Raw genomic sequence first — 16,483 nt, forward strand, 5'->3', positions numbered from 1 at the left:
AGAATTTGTGCCAAAGGATGAGTGGTGAAGGGGAGGGCTGGGGGTAAATCAAACAGACATAACTATTTGAGGATTTCTAATGCCAACAAAATTAAACTAGAGATTAAAATATGATAAATAAGAATCTAAACTATAGTCTTTTAATATATATTTATCTATTTTTTTAACTTTTAGATTAAAAAAATTTTGTCAAAATTTTTGACTCATAAAACCTAACATAGACTGTCTTCATTCTACACATGAAAAATTTGATACTTCATCCTATTTGAAACCCTAAAAGTAAATAGCAACAATGACAGAACTGTTCCCTTAAATGTATTTGTTCATAGGTAAAAGTATAGACCCTGCTGAGTCAGTACTCTAAATGTTACACTGTGTTAATAATTAGCAATACAGTTTACAGTATTTCTAAAATGCCACTTTCTTCTTCCAAGCACAGAAATGGCTAACTTTCTAACAAAATGTTATGATATTCAGGAATAAAGCACTTCACCTGTAAAACTGTATGTGTGGTGTTAAGGGTTTATTGTTCAAGATGGTTTCCTGAGCCACTGAATGACTCTGCCACGTGGATGGACAGGAATATGTTAATAGGGCCTTAGCTTAGCCACAAGGGGATTTGCTAGTCTGGCCACTAAACTGAGGAGATCCAGCAGCCAAATTAGAGCCCCACTAGCAAAGCAGCAAGATAATGCAACTTGTCCTTTGAGACCAGCACCTGTGGGAGCAGCAACCATCGCAGCCACAGCAGAGAACCAGAGATTGAGGTGAGACAGAGTGCACCTGGACACTGCTCAACCCACAAGAACCAGAGCCAAGAGCTTTCCCTTAACTTGAATACAGCTTTTTTTACTTTCCCAGTTCTGGTTCAGTGTGCCATCATATCAGATTTTAGACCCAGCAGGAGTGGCATCCACTTCCTAAACAACATGCCTCTGGAAACTCTATGAACTTTTGATAAATGTCGATAATTATAGAAAGGCTTCAGTTCAAGTCTTTTGTTCATAGGGTCGCTATGAGTCGTGTGCAACCAGACGGCAATCAAGAACAACAAAGCAGTAAAGATTGGTGTTGGGATATGTAGAAAGAGGAGCAGCAGCACAGGGACAGTTCTGACCTCATGGGAATTGGTTTGCGTTGACAGTTTCCCTTGTGGAGCTGGTAAAGGTCAAAGGTGGCCATCCCCATGTGGCCCTTGATCTTTTTATAGTATGTTTGATAGCTTTTATTTAATGACAAAATTTTAAAAAAAATTAAACTTTGTAGCTTACTTTAAAACTAAGACTTTATCCTTCCCGCAGTAGTTGCTAGAGTCAAGGTATTTTTAACGTTAATTAGGCAAATGTGAACTTAGGTTGATAAGTCTACAGGAGATAAACACAAAAAACACCTTGGAGTCAAGCCAGCAGACTCATAGCTGACTCTCCAGCATGTTTCAGAATGTAGACCTGCACAAGAGGAGACTGTCCATCTTCCTCCACAGAGCAGCTGGTGGACTTTAACCACATGCCTTTGGAAGGACAGTGCTACTCTCCACTGAGTAGGCCACTAGAGTGCCCTCTAGAGACGCTACGTTATGAAACTAAAATTAAATTAGCACAACAAAATCACTAAACACAGTTTACTTTTTGTACTACAAAATTAAGAAACAGAGAAGCCCTTGTGGCGCTGTGGGTAAAGTGTTCGCTTGCTGTGTGGATCCACTAGCCAGTCCTCAGGAAAAAAGATGAGGCCGTTTGCTCCTGCGAAGATCTGCAGCCTCAGAAACCTTACAGGTAGTTCTATTCTGTCCTACAAGATTGTTCTAAGGCAGAACTAACTTGAAGGCACAGCCAATAACTTAAAAGCAATTCCTGTGGAAAAGGAATACATCTGAAAAGTAACACACCAAGATACAAAAAGGTTATTTCGTATAAGGAGTTGAACTGGAAACCAAAGGCACACAGTTCAAATCTACCAGCTGGTACCAGTGCTCTTCGCCAGTGCAGTTTACTGCGTCTGAAAATATGCTGAATGGTCAGCTCTGATTCAGTTCCAACACAACAAAGTGCGCGACGCACTGTAAAACTGACTATATGCAATATTAAGGACATGCTTCATTCATCTCAAGTTGCCATTCTGACACCTTCATAATAAAACTGCTTTTTCTATTACAAAAAAAGAGAAATATATAAAAAGCATAAACTATACACTAAATGTAAGATGTTTATCACGGTTTGAAAACTGTCACAAAGTAGCTTTACAATTCTTACATTATATTGTTCCAGATTTTTTTCTTTATTTGCTTCAGTGTCCTCCAAATCTTTATGTATGGCAGCAATTTGTCTCTTCTTGTCATTTATAGCCTGATCTAAGGATTTGAGCTCCTTTTTAATCCATTTATCCCTTTCTTCTTTTGAAGTAAATTGGCTTCCTCGACCCTGCTTTGCATAAAGATCTGTTCTTTCCTGGGTAGCTTGGGCCAATCTACGTAAAACAAGAAATTTAGAGTATAGATGAAAAACAAAACCCAGTTTAACAGAAAACAATAATTTCAACTGTACAGAAGTCGTTTTCCAAAATTACAGAATTTTTTTTAAACCATAGAAAAAGCAACCACTATACATACAATAGAATCCCTCTGAGGAGTTGTTACAGGCTGTCAAATCTGATAGCACTCATAACTGATCCTCCAGTGGATTTTCAGAGGTAGTAAATCTTTCATTCAAGGAGTAGCTAGTGGATCTGAACCATGTGCCCTCTGGGTTGGCAGCAGAGCTCCTTACCACTAAGCTATCAGAGCTCCCAACATTATGAAGTCACATGTAATAAAGCCACACAGCAGATCAGGCAGATCTCAACCTCAGAGTAGGCCTGGCTTAGTTGGCATTATCTATAGTGTCAGAACTTTCAAAAATGGTCCAATTACACATGACTAAATAAACATTTTCAATTTCTTGGTTGAAAGACACTACAAAGATTAAATGGCAATAAAAATCTGGAAAGAATATTCTGCAACACAGTAAAAAAAAAGATTAATGTTCCAGAATAAAACAAAGTGTACTAATATCTGTATAAAAGTGAATAATCAGGCCCAGATGTTTAGAACAAGAATTCCTTTGGGTCACTGTCTAATAAACTTTTCCTCTTTCAATTTAAAATAAAAGCAAAAAATTAAATAAAAGACAATGTAAATGAAAAATACAATGTATATGAATGAATGCATGCAAACCAGTAAAATTTTTTTTAAAAAATAATGTTTCAATTATATAAAACATGTCTAGTAAAAACAAAAAACCCTAGAGGAAAAAATGGGTAAAAGACATAAGCAGACAATTCACTGAAACAATAGAAGAGCTGTAAAAACATGGTAATACATTAATTTAAAACACCAAACACTGATAAATCCTATTTATCAGTATGAAAATGTCTAGATGTTAAAATAGCACTGAGTAAAAAGTTAGTAGGATGTCATGTGAGTAAAAAAAAAAGCACAGGCCTTGTGTCCTTCTGAAAGCCCATTATCTAGCTATTTATCTTAGGTAAGTTACTTCTCAGAGCTTCAGAATAGGAAAACATGTAGTATGAGTAACATGAGTAAACAGTAAGCCCACAGTAATTAACACTGAGTGATGTTTCTTCAAGTGATTCAGTATGTTAGTATCTTTGCAACTACAGATTCTACAAAGGAACTATGTAGAAAATATTGGTGAAAAAACCCAGACCTAGCAATGCCTCGCTCTTCTTTTTCTTTCACACTGTTGAATTTAGGTTCTGTTTCTGCCAGTTCTTTCTGCTTTTCTTCTATTTTTTCAAGAAGCTTCTGCCTTTCCTTTAATAAGCGTTTCTGTAAATAAAGCAAAATAAGGAAAAATTCACCTTACTTAAAATTTTTTTCTTAAACTCATAAGCCTAGAAAGGTAATCAAGAATTTTTTTTGGGGGGGGCAAAATGGAACATAGACTGTTTTGGTGGGTTTTTTTAAACATAAGAAATGGATTGTACTGAGTCAATGCTGGAATGTACGTACTTGTCATAGAAAGAACTGCCTTCTACAATTCCTACTGTCTGACAAGTGTCAGCATAGTCACTTACCCTTTGCTCGCTATTGCCTGCCAATTCATCTTGCAAATCCTTGGCTTTAAGCTCCAATTTAGTTCTCTGCTTAATTTGCTCTTGTCGTTCAGCACTGAGCTGCTCCTTTTCCTCTTTCATAGCTGAAATTTTTGTTTTCAGTTCTCGAACCTGGCGTTCAATATCCTATTCAAAATGTACAGAACAGAAATGAGTCATGCAAGTGGAAGTACAACAGCAGAATATGAGTTACCATTAATGCTATATGTTTTCCCTTTCACTTACACGTTTACAATTACGTCCTCAAGTGACTAACATTAGCAACTATTATTTGCTCTCTCAAAGAACTGAACCATACCTCCTTGCAGTTAACGTCTATACCACAATCACTTTCATTTGCTTCAGGGTTAGCTTTTAAATCACTGAAAAAATTTTAAGGCTTTTCTTGTCTTAAACTAAAGCTAAAAACCATGTGTAGCTGCTCTGATTTACCTACAAATCAAATTTAAATACCCCAGGAACAGATCCAGCTCAAAACAGGGACTGCCTGTTTTCTAGTACACAATCTCTAACTCCGCCTGTGATTATCACTACACAATTCTTGTACAAAAGATTCACGAAGAACAAAAATACACCAGTCTTCAGTTAATTTATAATCTTACCTCCATTTTATCCCTGGCATCCTGCTGGGCATCTCTTAATTGTCTGGATTTTTCTCCACTAGTCTCTCTCTTAGCAGAAAGCTGAGGAAAAACAAGCAAACAACAATTTCTAATCCATCTTTTTAGTATTTACTAACATCTAACAAGAATGTTCTATCTGTTCAAATAAGCTAAAAGAAATTATTTCCACAAAAATGAAAAAATTAAACAAAAAACCCTCATTTCAAGTTGAATTCCAAGTCACAGGGAATCCTGAGGACAGAGTGAAACCATGCTTAAAGGTTTCCAAGATTGTGAGTTTTATGGAAGAAGACTATAATCTCTTTTACCTGCAGAGAAGCAGGTAGGTTCAAAGCACAAGACCTTTTGGCTGGTGGTCAAGTGCTTACTATTTATTTTTAATCACACACACACACACACACACACACACACAAATAGCTTTCTTAGAAAATTTACTTTTAAGCATTATTTTTATTTAAAACTATTAAATTTTCACAAAAATGTAATACTAATTGCAAGATACATTTTTAAGAAGTCAAAGAAGGAGGGGAATTTAAGGAGCTTTAAGCGTGGCTTTCCTCTTAGCCTTACACCATCATCCTGCTGTATTTCAGATAAAACTGTAAGGATAACATACGTCTAAATAATTTCCTTTGGGTAGACTGAAATAAACACTGACCTATTCATTCATTCAGGTAATTTTTTGCTTCTATCTAAAAATCACTGAAAAGTATACAGTTTATAGATTTTAACATATTTATTAAAAACCCAAATTAGTGTGATTTAATGACAAGTGAAAATATTCTACCTCATCAAGTTTCGCACGAGTCTCATTCAGTTCTTGATTATAAATGGTGTATTCCAGGGCTCTTCTCATTTTATCCCACTTCTGATACTGAGCTAATTCTTCCTTTTCTTCCTCTAAAGTATGTAATCTCTCTTCAATGTATTTTAACAACTCATTGATTTTTTCCCGCTTGCCCTCTTAAAAAAATAAGGATGGGGAGAGAGGAGTTGAACAAACGGTTTATGAATATGAATTAAACCTGACTTTAGCAAAATGTCAAACATGATATCCAAAATTAAGATATTAAAATAGCAACTAAGAAACTTTCATATGAAAAGCATCAGTGACAACACACAATGACAATAATTCATGTATTATTATATGTACCAAGGTTTTTAGTTTAAGCTTCTTTTCAAACCAGTGGGCACTCTCACAATTCAAAAAACAAACTCAGCAAACGAAACCCAGCTGATTTGCAATTTATACAGCATTATCCATAGCTGTCAATATTGGCTCTTATTTTTCTAATGTGAAGAGAAACTAGAGCTCTGGTGGTCTAATGGTAAGAGTTTTACTGACAATAAGGCACATGGTTCAAATCCACCAAGTGTTACACAGGAAAAAGATGGGCACTCTCCTCCTGTGCAACTTAATGCCTCTGTGAGTTAGTTCCAAGTTGATGATTGATATATAACAACTATTTTCCAATCAGAAAGCTACTCTGTTACCCTACTCATCAATATATAAACTATGAAAGAGGATTCTATAGCTCTGTAAGATCACAAAATGTCAGATTTTGAACTCAGTTCTCACTCTGAACTGGCATGACACAGCATTTAAAAATAAAGCAAGTTTTCTGTCATAAATATATCTATGAAGATTTCAAGTCTGAGTTTTGCATTTACCTGTTCTTAGCAACTTAAAATTTACTGCCAAGTGAAAGACCAGTAATTACTTTTCTTTTTTAAAAAGAATGCATTCAAACAAACAAAAAAAAGAATGCATTCAAATTTATTGTCCTCACTAGTAATGGTAAAGGGAGCTCTAGTGGCCTAGGATTAAAAAACTGCAATGCAGCGAGCTCTGATGGCCTAGTGGCAAGAAGCTGCACTGCAATCCCAGAGGTGTGCAGTTCGAATCCACCACAATCTCCTCCTGTAGCAGTCAGATCTGATTCGATGGTACATACACCAAAAATTAAAAAAAAAAACAAACAAAAACTAATAAATAAAAAAATACAATTTCCTTTTAAAAAAACAAAAACAAACTGCAATGCAATCCCAAAAGCATGCAGTTTGAGCCCACCAGCTGCTCTATAGGATAATGATGGGCAATTCCCTCCTGTTTGATTTACTGCCTTTGAAAATCTACTGGAGAGTCCACTGCAACTTAATGGCACACAACAATAATGATAAAGAAGCCAGAGGCTAAAAGCAATGAGTCTATAAGGGCATTCATCTCTAACAGCTACACATCTTTTACAGAGATAATTTACTAGGAATATCAAACTTTAAACTTATTTAAACTAATTTTAACACATAATCAAATTATTACACAAAATGTATTCTTATCAACTTGAAGCAACACTATGAACAAGAGATTAGAACTATGCTCTATCCTGCAACATCTTTACCTCCGACATTCCTGAACTCACTAAGTCACTGGGTCAATCCATCTCCCTGAGGGTCTACCTCACTTCACGGATGCCCTATCTTGCCCAGAATGATTCGTTTTGTTTCACTTTATTGACAGGGTTAGGTCCTAAAGACCAGACTGTTAAACGAAATTGGGCATTATATGATAATGCAGGATGATCACATCAGGTTAACAAATGGGAAACATGACTGCATCTTTATATATCTTCTGAATGACATCATTACTACCTGCCACATCACAGAGAATCACGGCCCAGTCAAGTTGATATATAACTTTAAATTTCACAATGCTCTCATCTCACATCATGACATTCATTATTGCCAAACTATGTGCAAATTAATCAGAGAAATGTTTTACTTCTGCACATAAAATATGCTGGTCGGTGGGATGGTTGGTAAATGAAGAAATGTGCAAGGTATAACCATTTTTTTATTTTACCTGTTTCTTTCATTAAGGAGATGCTTTCTTCTTTTCGCTCATCATATACTCGAGTACCAGCAACTTCTCTTAGTAGCTTTAGTCTCTGAGAATCTGGTGCTGTTGCCATCTGATTGATCTATGATTTTGAGAAAAATAATGACTGCACAGCTAAAAAAAGTTCTTTAGAAACAACAGCTTATCTTAAAAGGGCTTTTGAGAAATACAAAAATGAAAAAACAAGCTAAGCTTGGAAGTGTTCCTTCAACAGTGTTCACCTAGCATGCACAGATGAATAAGCAAAAAAGAGATGTTGGTTTGAGGAACAGGGAGTCAAGAGGACTTCTGGCTTATTGACTTGGCCCTATGGAGCAACTAAGGCTGAGTGAATGGATTAACAGAGGAAGAACACAGGGAGAAGTGGAAACTCCTGAGTATTCAGGCGATGCTATGTGAACCTGGCCACAGATGGCTGGGGATGAAGACGATCTATGCTGTGAGCTAGAGCTGACTGCTGCAACCAGATGGCTTGCTATGGACTGGACTTTGCTTGTGGATGCAGATGCTCAAAGTTTCCAAATCAAACAGAAGACTCTTCAGCAAAAGGTCTTATTTCCTCAAAGAACTGGTTGATAAGGATGGGCAAATCAAAAATTGGTGATCTAAAAATGGGGATATTAAGACACAAGGCACAAAGTAGCTGGCTTACAAGCTCTCACAAATGTAGTTATTAGTAAGATAATTGTAAGGGGGGGGGAAATCCAGAAGAACAAAATACAACGTATATAAAAGATTATATAAAACACAATGTATATGCATAAAACATTCTATGTGAATGACTATGCAAACCAATTATATGTAGTTAAAATAAGGTTTTAATACATATCTTCCTATGCTAGCTTCTTCATGTTTTAGTCAGGTTATGAGTTGGTTGAAGTAATTTGTATAGCACATACACCTACCTATTCTCAAATAGAATTTATCAAATAAAACTAAAATAGAATTGATACATTTATGAGTTTCCTTTATTAAAAACTCTCTAAATTACGAATAGATGAGTATCCCATATTACAATTTTATCTTAGCCAATATGGTAAAGTACAAAAAAAAATTTCCATTTCAAAAGAATAAAGAATTTTTTCAAGAGCAAACTGTCACTGACAGTAAATTTTTAAAAAGAATATAAACAAAAACGATGTGCTTTAAATATCAAAAGAATTGCCTTATAGAAGTGTGAGAATTAAAAAGGAAAAGCACTTATAAAATTAAAAGCAAATAATGCATGTCAAAAAAAAACTGGTAACCTAAGTTAGATGCAATTTCATGCAAGAGAAATGATAAGCAAAAAGGTTAAAAAAACCCCAAAACACTCCTCCAAAATAGTAAGTAACAAAACAACAAAAGTTGCATTAAAAAGCTAAAGTTACTCTTAACATTTTTATTTAAAAGGAGACTAAGTTCTCAGGTAAGAAAGTATTGATGGTCTCTCAAAAGTTTACACACCAAAGAATCCTGTTTCAGATCTTCACTATTGGAAACTTCAATCAAATACACTCATTCATCTCAATGACTCACTTAAAATATTAACCAAATGTCTATTGTATCAACATCTGTTCCCTTCTCAGGGCATTAAGAAATACAGCAATGAACAAAACACAAAGGCTTCCTCTCATAGAACTTATACTCTAGGGGGAAAGGCATCTCGTTATCTTGCCAGTTTTAAATGTTATGGAAAAAGAACAAAACAGGAGGTGCTGCTCTTTCAAGATCACCTCTTTCTTAAAATTTATGTTTCACAAATAAATACCAAAGAAGGTCTTTTCAGAAACCTGCTCTTTCAATACACTTCCAAAGATTAGAAATGCCACACAAACTTGTAACTTTTTACTATATACTAAAAAAGCATTCAAGATGAACTACGAATTGGACATTCTTCAAACATTTTCTTCTAGTTCCCAACCTTTCCTTTCTTAATCCCACAAAATCAACTACAGAAAACTACTAGAACATTTCAAGGTAACCTCTGAGAAAAAGAAACTACCTCAGAAATAGTTTAAAGTATACCAAGTGCTACTAAAAATTAGCTTAATTTTATAGTTTAACTTGGTTACAGATTTTAAAAATTATAATCTTACAAAGGAAAAACTATAAGTACTATTATAGATTTCTGATAACAAAGTTGTTGGCAGTTTAATTCTGTCATAATCTAGAAGGTAATTTTTTCAAATATGATTGTTATAGAAGTTCAGTAATACTCTTATATGATAACTCATTTTCATAAGCCAAAATATCTAATGGAATATAGTGACTATAGGTCACTAAAGTAACAAGGTCCACTTAGACAACTGCTAAAATAATTTTATATTGCAATGGATCTTTGGTACTTCAGTTATATAAAAATAATGCTTATTCAACAGAAATAAATCTAACATTCTCCTAGGTAGTATAGCACTGCTCTGTCGATTTGCTCTACAGAGTTAACTCGTGGTGCTTGTGATGCTGAACACTGTGACCCTGATGAGCCAAGTGATTTTGGTCACCCACGGTGACAGTGTTTGGTGGAGCTCCCCAATTAAAACAAGCTGGGAAGCAGGAGTGGCATCCACTTCCAAAATAGTTTGTTTCTGGAAACACCATGAACTTGGAGAAATGAAGAAAAGTTCACAGGATCGCTATGAGTCGCCTATAACTCAACAGCATTTAACAACAACAACAACATTTTAAAAAGTGGAAAATAAAGTCCATTTTAATTTCAATAATCCAAAGCCAAACTCATTATTCAAGGAAGACTATACTTAGACAATAATCCTATAAATGGGAGATCCAAGAATTTTTTTTTTACCTTTCCTTGTTTAACAATATAATAAGGATTGCTTCGAGAAAACCCAGCACTTTCAAGGAGGTTCATCACGTCATTTTTCCTGTTGAGAATGTTAAAATTTTTCAGTTAGATAAGTAATTTTAAATCCCCAACAATGACCAAAATAGGAAGTCTAATAACTGATTAGATTAGTCCAGGACTTTCGTTCTTAGGGTCGCTATGAGTCACCTGCGACTTGATGGCACTTAACAACAGCAACAACAATAATCTCTGATTACAGGAAAGTACAGAACAATCATTAAAGCACCTGATGTGTCAGCCTCAGAAACTGTTATGATGCTCACACATTGTAAGACAGGACAGAAGGCAAGTAGCCCTCCTGGGAGGAACATACAAGAATAATTTTACCCTTTTATTTAAAAAAAAAAAGTAAATGTGAAGGAAATACTTACGTGACCATTTTCTTGTCTAAAAAATACTGATCCTTTTTGGCACCAATTACTCTTCGAAGTGAAACTTCCTCTTTATCAATCTAATAAAATATTTAAAAACACAAAATTTGTTCAATAGAAAAAAATACGAAACTTCTTGACTATTACTTTTTTAATTTAAAATCTCAATTATCTCACAAAGGACATGTATGCTATGACTACTCAATTCTCACCCATATTTTTCCCAACAGTTTGCATATTCACATTTGCCAATTTTCATTTTAATTACAACATTGCATATAAACTATAGTTATGTTACCATTATCTCAAGCACAAAAGGTAACACACAATTACAGACAACTGTTTACATGTAAGAAAGAAATTAAGTGCATCAAAACAATTCTGAGCACTACCCAAAAAAAGAAACAAAAAACAGAAACAACGACAGTAACTCACCGGTAACCGATTGTCTGAATTGTCAAAAATAATCTCCACAAAAGCAGAAATAACTCGAGGACCAGTACCCTCCTAAAATACAGAAAAACAGAAAAGTAAGTGGTGTTTTTATGTTCTTTAAACATAAAGTGATTTTACATAAAAAAAATTCTATAGGAAATTTGTTTATACAGCTAGGGAGCTCTGGTAGCCTAGTGGTTAAGGATTTAAGCTTCCAACCCAAAGGCAAGCAGTCTGAATCTACAAGCTGCTACTTAAGAGAAAATTAATGATCTCTCGTGCAACTTAAAGCCTCTGAAAGCCCAGTGGAGAGTCAGTCATAAGTCAATTCTGAGTCGACAGCACTTAACAACAGCAACAACAATAATATACTCTTAAACAACAGCAGACACTGGATTTTGATAGAACAGTCCTCGACCAATAAACAGCAAATAACATTACAGGACATTTCCAAGTTATAGATATACTTAGGTCGTCCAAAACCAGTGAGTCATTTTTAACTTACAACATCCCTACAGGACAGAGTAGAGCTACTTCATAGAGTTTCTGAGGCTGTAAATCTTTCTAGGAGCAGATGGCCTCATCATTCTACTGTGGAGTAGCTGTTGAGTCTGAACCACTGACTTGGTTAGCAGAGTAGTTGCAGTATACACACCACACAACTGCTAGCTTTTTTCTCTTATAGTTCCTAATCACTCATTCCACATCCTTCTTCCCTCAGCCAGCTTGCTTCTAAAACCTTATCTGACAACATCTAACAGTTTCTAGCAGACTAGTGAGCTTGATTAAGGTTTTGTCAAGCTTTAGTCCACATTTCCCCCCCCCCCCACTCTAAGCAAGACCTACCTTTAGGCTATAATCTTTAAGAGGAGTAAATCTCCACATCTTTTCTCCTGTAGCAATTTGATGGGTTTGAATGACCAATCTTTGGGCTATTTGCCAAGTGCTTAACCATTTTACCACCAGAGTTCCTTTATTTTAGTATGACAGTCAACTAACTGTTCAGAACAGATGGGCTCCTGCATTAATAATATACAGCAGAATAACACAACTAAGCAATAAACTGTCACATGTTCATTTGAATAAACTACTGTGCCCACTGGGATTAATTGTATTGTTTTCTGGACACATACAGTAACAACATCTTAAAGCAATCTCACTTACATGTAACAAAGCCAGTCGTTGTTCTGGACGAAGATGACTAAACTCATCACTGAGAACAAACTGAATTGCTAGAAATACACAAAACACAAAACATATTATATTCAGGTTTTAAAAGCATTTGCAAATATATTTTAGTTTGCTTCTCATAACCTATCTGAGGTAGACAAAGGACGTATCTCCATTTTTTACAGTGGGGAAAAAACCCAGAGGTTCAATATTTCCCCCCAAGTCTTACACAGCTGCAAGCCACTAGGTCTAGAAGAGAATCCATACTTTTAGACAACTAAACCTGTATGTACCATGTGTGAATAAGTATTTCTTGGGTTTCATGCAGACAAAACCTCAAAAAAAATTTTAGTAAATTATGTTATCTAGGTTCTCCCGTTTCAGTTCCAAGTAGAGAGTAAATTAGTTGTTTTTATTTTGCTCACAACAGTGTGAGCTGACTGGATTTACTAGATTTGGCTAACAAGCAGCTGTGGGCTGGAAGTCTCTTATTTAAGTCAATCAGGACCTGGTAGACAGGCCTTTGTATTTTAAAGTCATTTGGGCCAGAGGGGCCACTAACTGTGTTTGGGAAGGACATTCTTCTGAGTGGTATAGTCTGTCTGTTTGCTATACAGAAATACCTTGGGGTTGCCGTGATACTGAATGCTGACTGATTGCTGTGTAAAATGCCGTAATGGTTACCCATTGTGGACAGTGTTTAGTGGAGCTCTCAGATTAAGACAGGCTTGGAAACAAGAGTGGTATCCACTTCCTAAACAACATGCCTTCTGAAACTCTATGAACATAAGAGAAACTACAATAGTTATAGAACAGGGATCAGATCTTTTGTTCATAGGGTTGCTATGAGCCATGCTCAATTTGACAACACTTAAAAACAACTAGATCTTAACATAATTATTAATTTAAAAAGAATACATACCATAAAAAAAGTTACTTTTCCCGGATCCATTTCTTCCCACTAAAAAGATTTTAAAATTACATATTATTTTTATTAAAACCAACAAAACTTATAAAACTTACAAAGTTAATAAACTGAATTTTCAAACATGTATTTTAATATTTATAATACAACAGCCATAAACAAAAGGATCAATAAACAAAACTTTTATTCACTGAATTAGTATAATTTTTCTATAGATTTCAGATAGTATTATTTTTTTAAAAATCTGATTTTGTTTTTACTCAACTTTAAAATAGAAATACCATAACACTTGCCTTTCACAATTTAAAATCATTACAACAGACATGTAATTCTAGCTTAATTATATATATAAGAAAGCATTTTCTGAATTTAAAAGTCCTTCTGGCATAAAATATTTAAGATTTAGTTTGCATTAGAAGTTATAATTTATAATTAAGTGGACAATTTGTTCATGGCATTATATATATATATAGGGATTGTCATTATGCTTAATTCAGAAATACTTGCTAAATAAGAAATTCAAATATTAAATCAGGAGTGTTTTACATTCTTTTATGTACAGAATTGCTTATTTTTAAAAATTTAGATGGTCTTTTCAAAAATGCCTTATAATTGTCTAGACTTGTCTTTGTGTGACTGGAATGATGATAAAACTCTCAATGTCAGTCAATCAAAACTAACTGGCAATTCAAACTCACACAGGGGAAGGCAGTATGCTTCCAATAAAGATTTCCTGCCTTGAAAACCCTAGGAGATGGTTTCGATCTGTGCTACAGAGTTGCTGTAAGTCAGTATGTATTGGACAGCAAGGTGGGTTTGGTGTGTGTGTGTGTGTGTGGGGGGGGGTGTTTTGGTTTGTTTTTTTTTTTTTAGTTTAAACTGTCTCCTCTTATAAGTTACAAAGGGAAAAAAAATTACTGGAGAGACATCACATACCTCATGCTACCCTAAGGACACATCACTTACTTTAAAAAAATAGTAACAATGTTTTAAGACAAAGGCTATGTAAATGATTATTGTTAGTTGCCACTGAGTTCATCCAGACTCATGGTGGCCTAAGTGCAGAGCCAAACTGCTTCCCTGGGTTTCAGGGCTGTGATCACCAAGGAGGCAGAGAACCCACCAGGCCTATCTCCCTAGGTGGCTCTGGGTGGATTCAGACATCCAACTTTTCAGCTCAAGGTCAAATATTTAACCATTATTGCCACTAAGCAGCCTATGGAAATAATTAAAGGAGACACTACAATTAAAATGCAAAACTGGATCAGATCCTGTACTAAAGGGTTTTTAATAAAAAATTCTACGAAGAACTTTTTTCCGAACTCACTCCTACAGCACAACCTTGCAGCCAAATCTGTAAGGTGAACAATAACCCAAGGGAGGTATTCGGTCCTTAAAATAAAAAACCACATAGGATCACAGTACCACATGTGTCCAAAGATAAAATTCAGAAGGCAGGGAGAGGCTAGAGGAATGAATGGAAACAAGATCCACAAGAGAAAAAAGGGGACGTAATCAATGTTATAAAACAAAATATGTGCAAACTATTGAATGAAATATCTGCTCTGCAAACTTTCACTTAGACCACAAAAGAAATTTACTTAAAAAAAAATTTCTAGAGCAATAACTAAAACTGAGTCAGATCATTAATGTTGAGTTAACTGAAGTTGATTGAGTCCACTACTATGGTTATGAAGGGAGCTCTGACGGCCCAGTAGAAAGAAGCTGTGCTGCAATCCAAAAGGCACACTATTTGAATCCACCAACTTCTCTGTGGGAGAAGGATGTGCAACTTCCTCCCACACAATCAAACTGCCTCTGAATACCTGCTAGAGCATCAGCTATCAATAGGTTCTGAAATGATGGCACCCAACAACAACAATAGGGTTAGGTCAAAGAATACCCTTAGTCTTAGAATATACACAGTGACACAATTAGGTGTACAGAACGATGATGATAACTTCCTTCAAAGGGGGAGAAAAAACCCAAACCTGCCTCCGAAAATCTGCTGGAGTGTCAACTATTGGGTTCTGACTTGACATCATACAAAAACAACAATAGAAAGATTGGTAGAGCAAGTACAGACAATTGAATAGAAAAAATGAGAATAGCTGAATCTGAGCAAATGATACAACAGTATTCTCTATACTGTTGTGCAAGTTCTGTAAAATTAAAACTATTCTCAAAAAAGTTTAAGAAATTAACTTATCTGTGCTCAAATTATAAATATTTCAAATAATCCTTATAAGTAACTGAAGAAATTTAAAAAAATGTCTCTTCAAGAATCACTCAAAAAAATATATAAATAAAAACACAAAACAACCAACTCAAAACACAGCAACAAAAAAACCCAGTAACAGTGATGGAAAAGGCACGCGATGAGGAAAGGATTTAGTCCTACCCAGAGATTGGAACGCTAACAATTTTAAAGCATGCTAAACATTTAATTAAATACCATCACAATTTATTCATTAAGAAAAAGGGATTACCAACAAATCACACCATTTTTATTAAAGAAAAAAAAGCAGGCATACTTGTGGATGGCTGTGCACAAAACTGGAGAGTTATTGTTCAAGTAGACCCAGTTTACATTTTCCCAGATTTGCCGACACTCATCTAGGTCTTGGCTGCCTAGCAGTGAACATCCTCAATTCCCTCACATTTCTGTTAACTGCCATCTGCCCTGGGAGTGCATTCAAGCTAGATCTATAAATCCCCACCCAAGAAAGACTACTTTCAGAGTAATACAATATCGATGAAGCATGGAGAAATTGTCTCATGTGGGTAGTAAACCTTAATCAGTGAAAGATAGAAGTCAAGAAATTCCTTCTACTTCTGACCTTTCCAGGGCATAGTGGGTCAACAAAGTTGACCTGGAAATTTTCCAGCATGACCACAAACCAGTTGCCTTCTTTATAAAGCTATGACCAGCTTTCTCCCTCACTCCTGTCCGTGAACTGCACCTCCTGTTACCCTTGGAAGCTAAACCTGCTTCTGCCTCTGTTTTCTGGGAATCCAAGGCTAATACAAGTATAGATCATCAAGTAAGAACATCTATCCATAAGAGTCCACAATTAAGGTTGCACAGGGGAATGTACTTGGTGC

The 16,483-nt window shown here is 35.3% G+C and overlaps 1 protein-coding gene across 1 annotated transcript in view; it reads right to left on the reverse strand.

Annotated features, from left to right (window-relative positions):
- Window positions 1-16,483, reverse strand: part of SMC3 (structural maintenance of chromosomes 3) — a 50,272-nt gene that overhangs the window by 17,808 nt on the left and 15,981 nt on the right. The window contains exons 3-13 of the mRNA XM_006879943.1: window positions 13,376-13,414; window positions 12,448-12,515; window positions 11,284-11,355; window positions 10,849-10,928; window positions 10,418-10,496; window positions 7,597-7,714; window positions 5,524-5,699; window positions 4,716-4,796; window positions 4,075-4,239; window positions 3,705-3,826; window positions 2,253-2,466 (exon numbers count right to left, since the gene is read on the reverse strand). Of these exons, the coding sequence (XP_006880005.1) occupies window positions 2,253-2,466; window positions 3,705-3,826; window positions 4,075-4,239; window positions 4,716-4,796; window positions 5,524-5,699; window positions 7,597-7,714; window positions 10,418-10,496; window positions 10,849-10,928; window positions 11,284-11,355; window positions 12,448-12,515; window positions 13,376-13,414 (1,214 nt within the window). The remainder of the gene's footprint in view (window positions 1-2,252; window positions 2,467-3,704; window positions 3,827-4,074; window positions 4,240-4,715; window positions 4,797-5,523; window positions 5,700-7,596; window positions 7,715-10,417; window positions 10,497-10,848; window positions 10,929-11,283; window positions 11,356-12,447; window positions 12,516-13,375; window positions 13,415-16,483) is intronic.

This window comes from Elephantulus edwardii, unplaced genomic scaffold, assembly GCF_000299155.1.
Source record: "Elephantulus edwardii isolate Elephantulus edwardi_28Jun2011 unplaced genomic scaffold, EleEdw1.0 scaffold00006, whole genome shotgun sequence".
In the NCBI taxonomy this organism is placed as follows: Eukaryota; Metazoa; Chordata; class Mammalia; order Macroscelidea; family Macroscelididae; genus Elephantulus; species Elephantulus edwardii.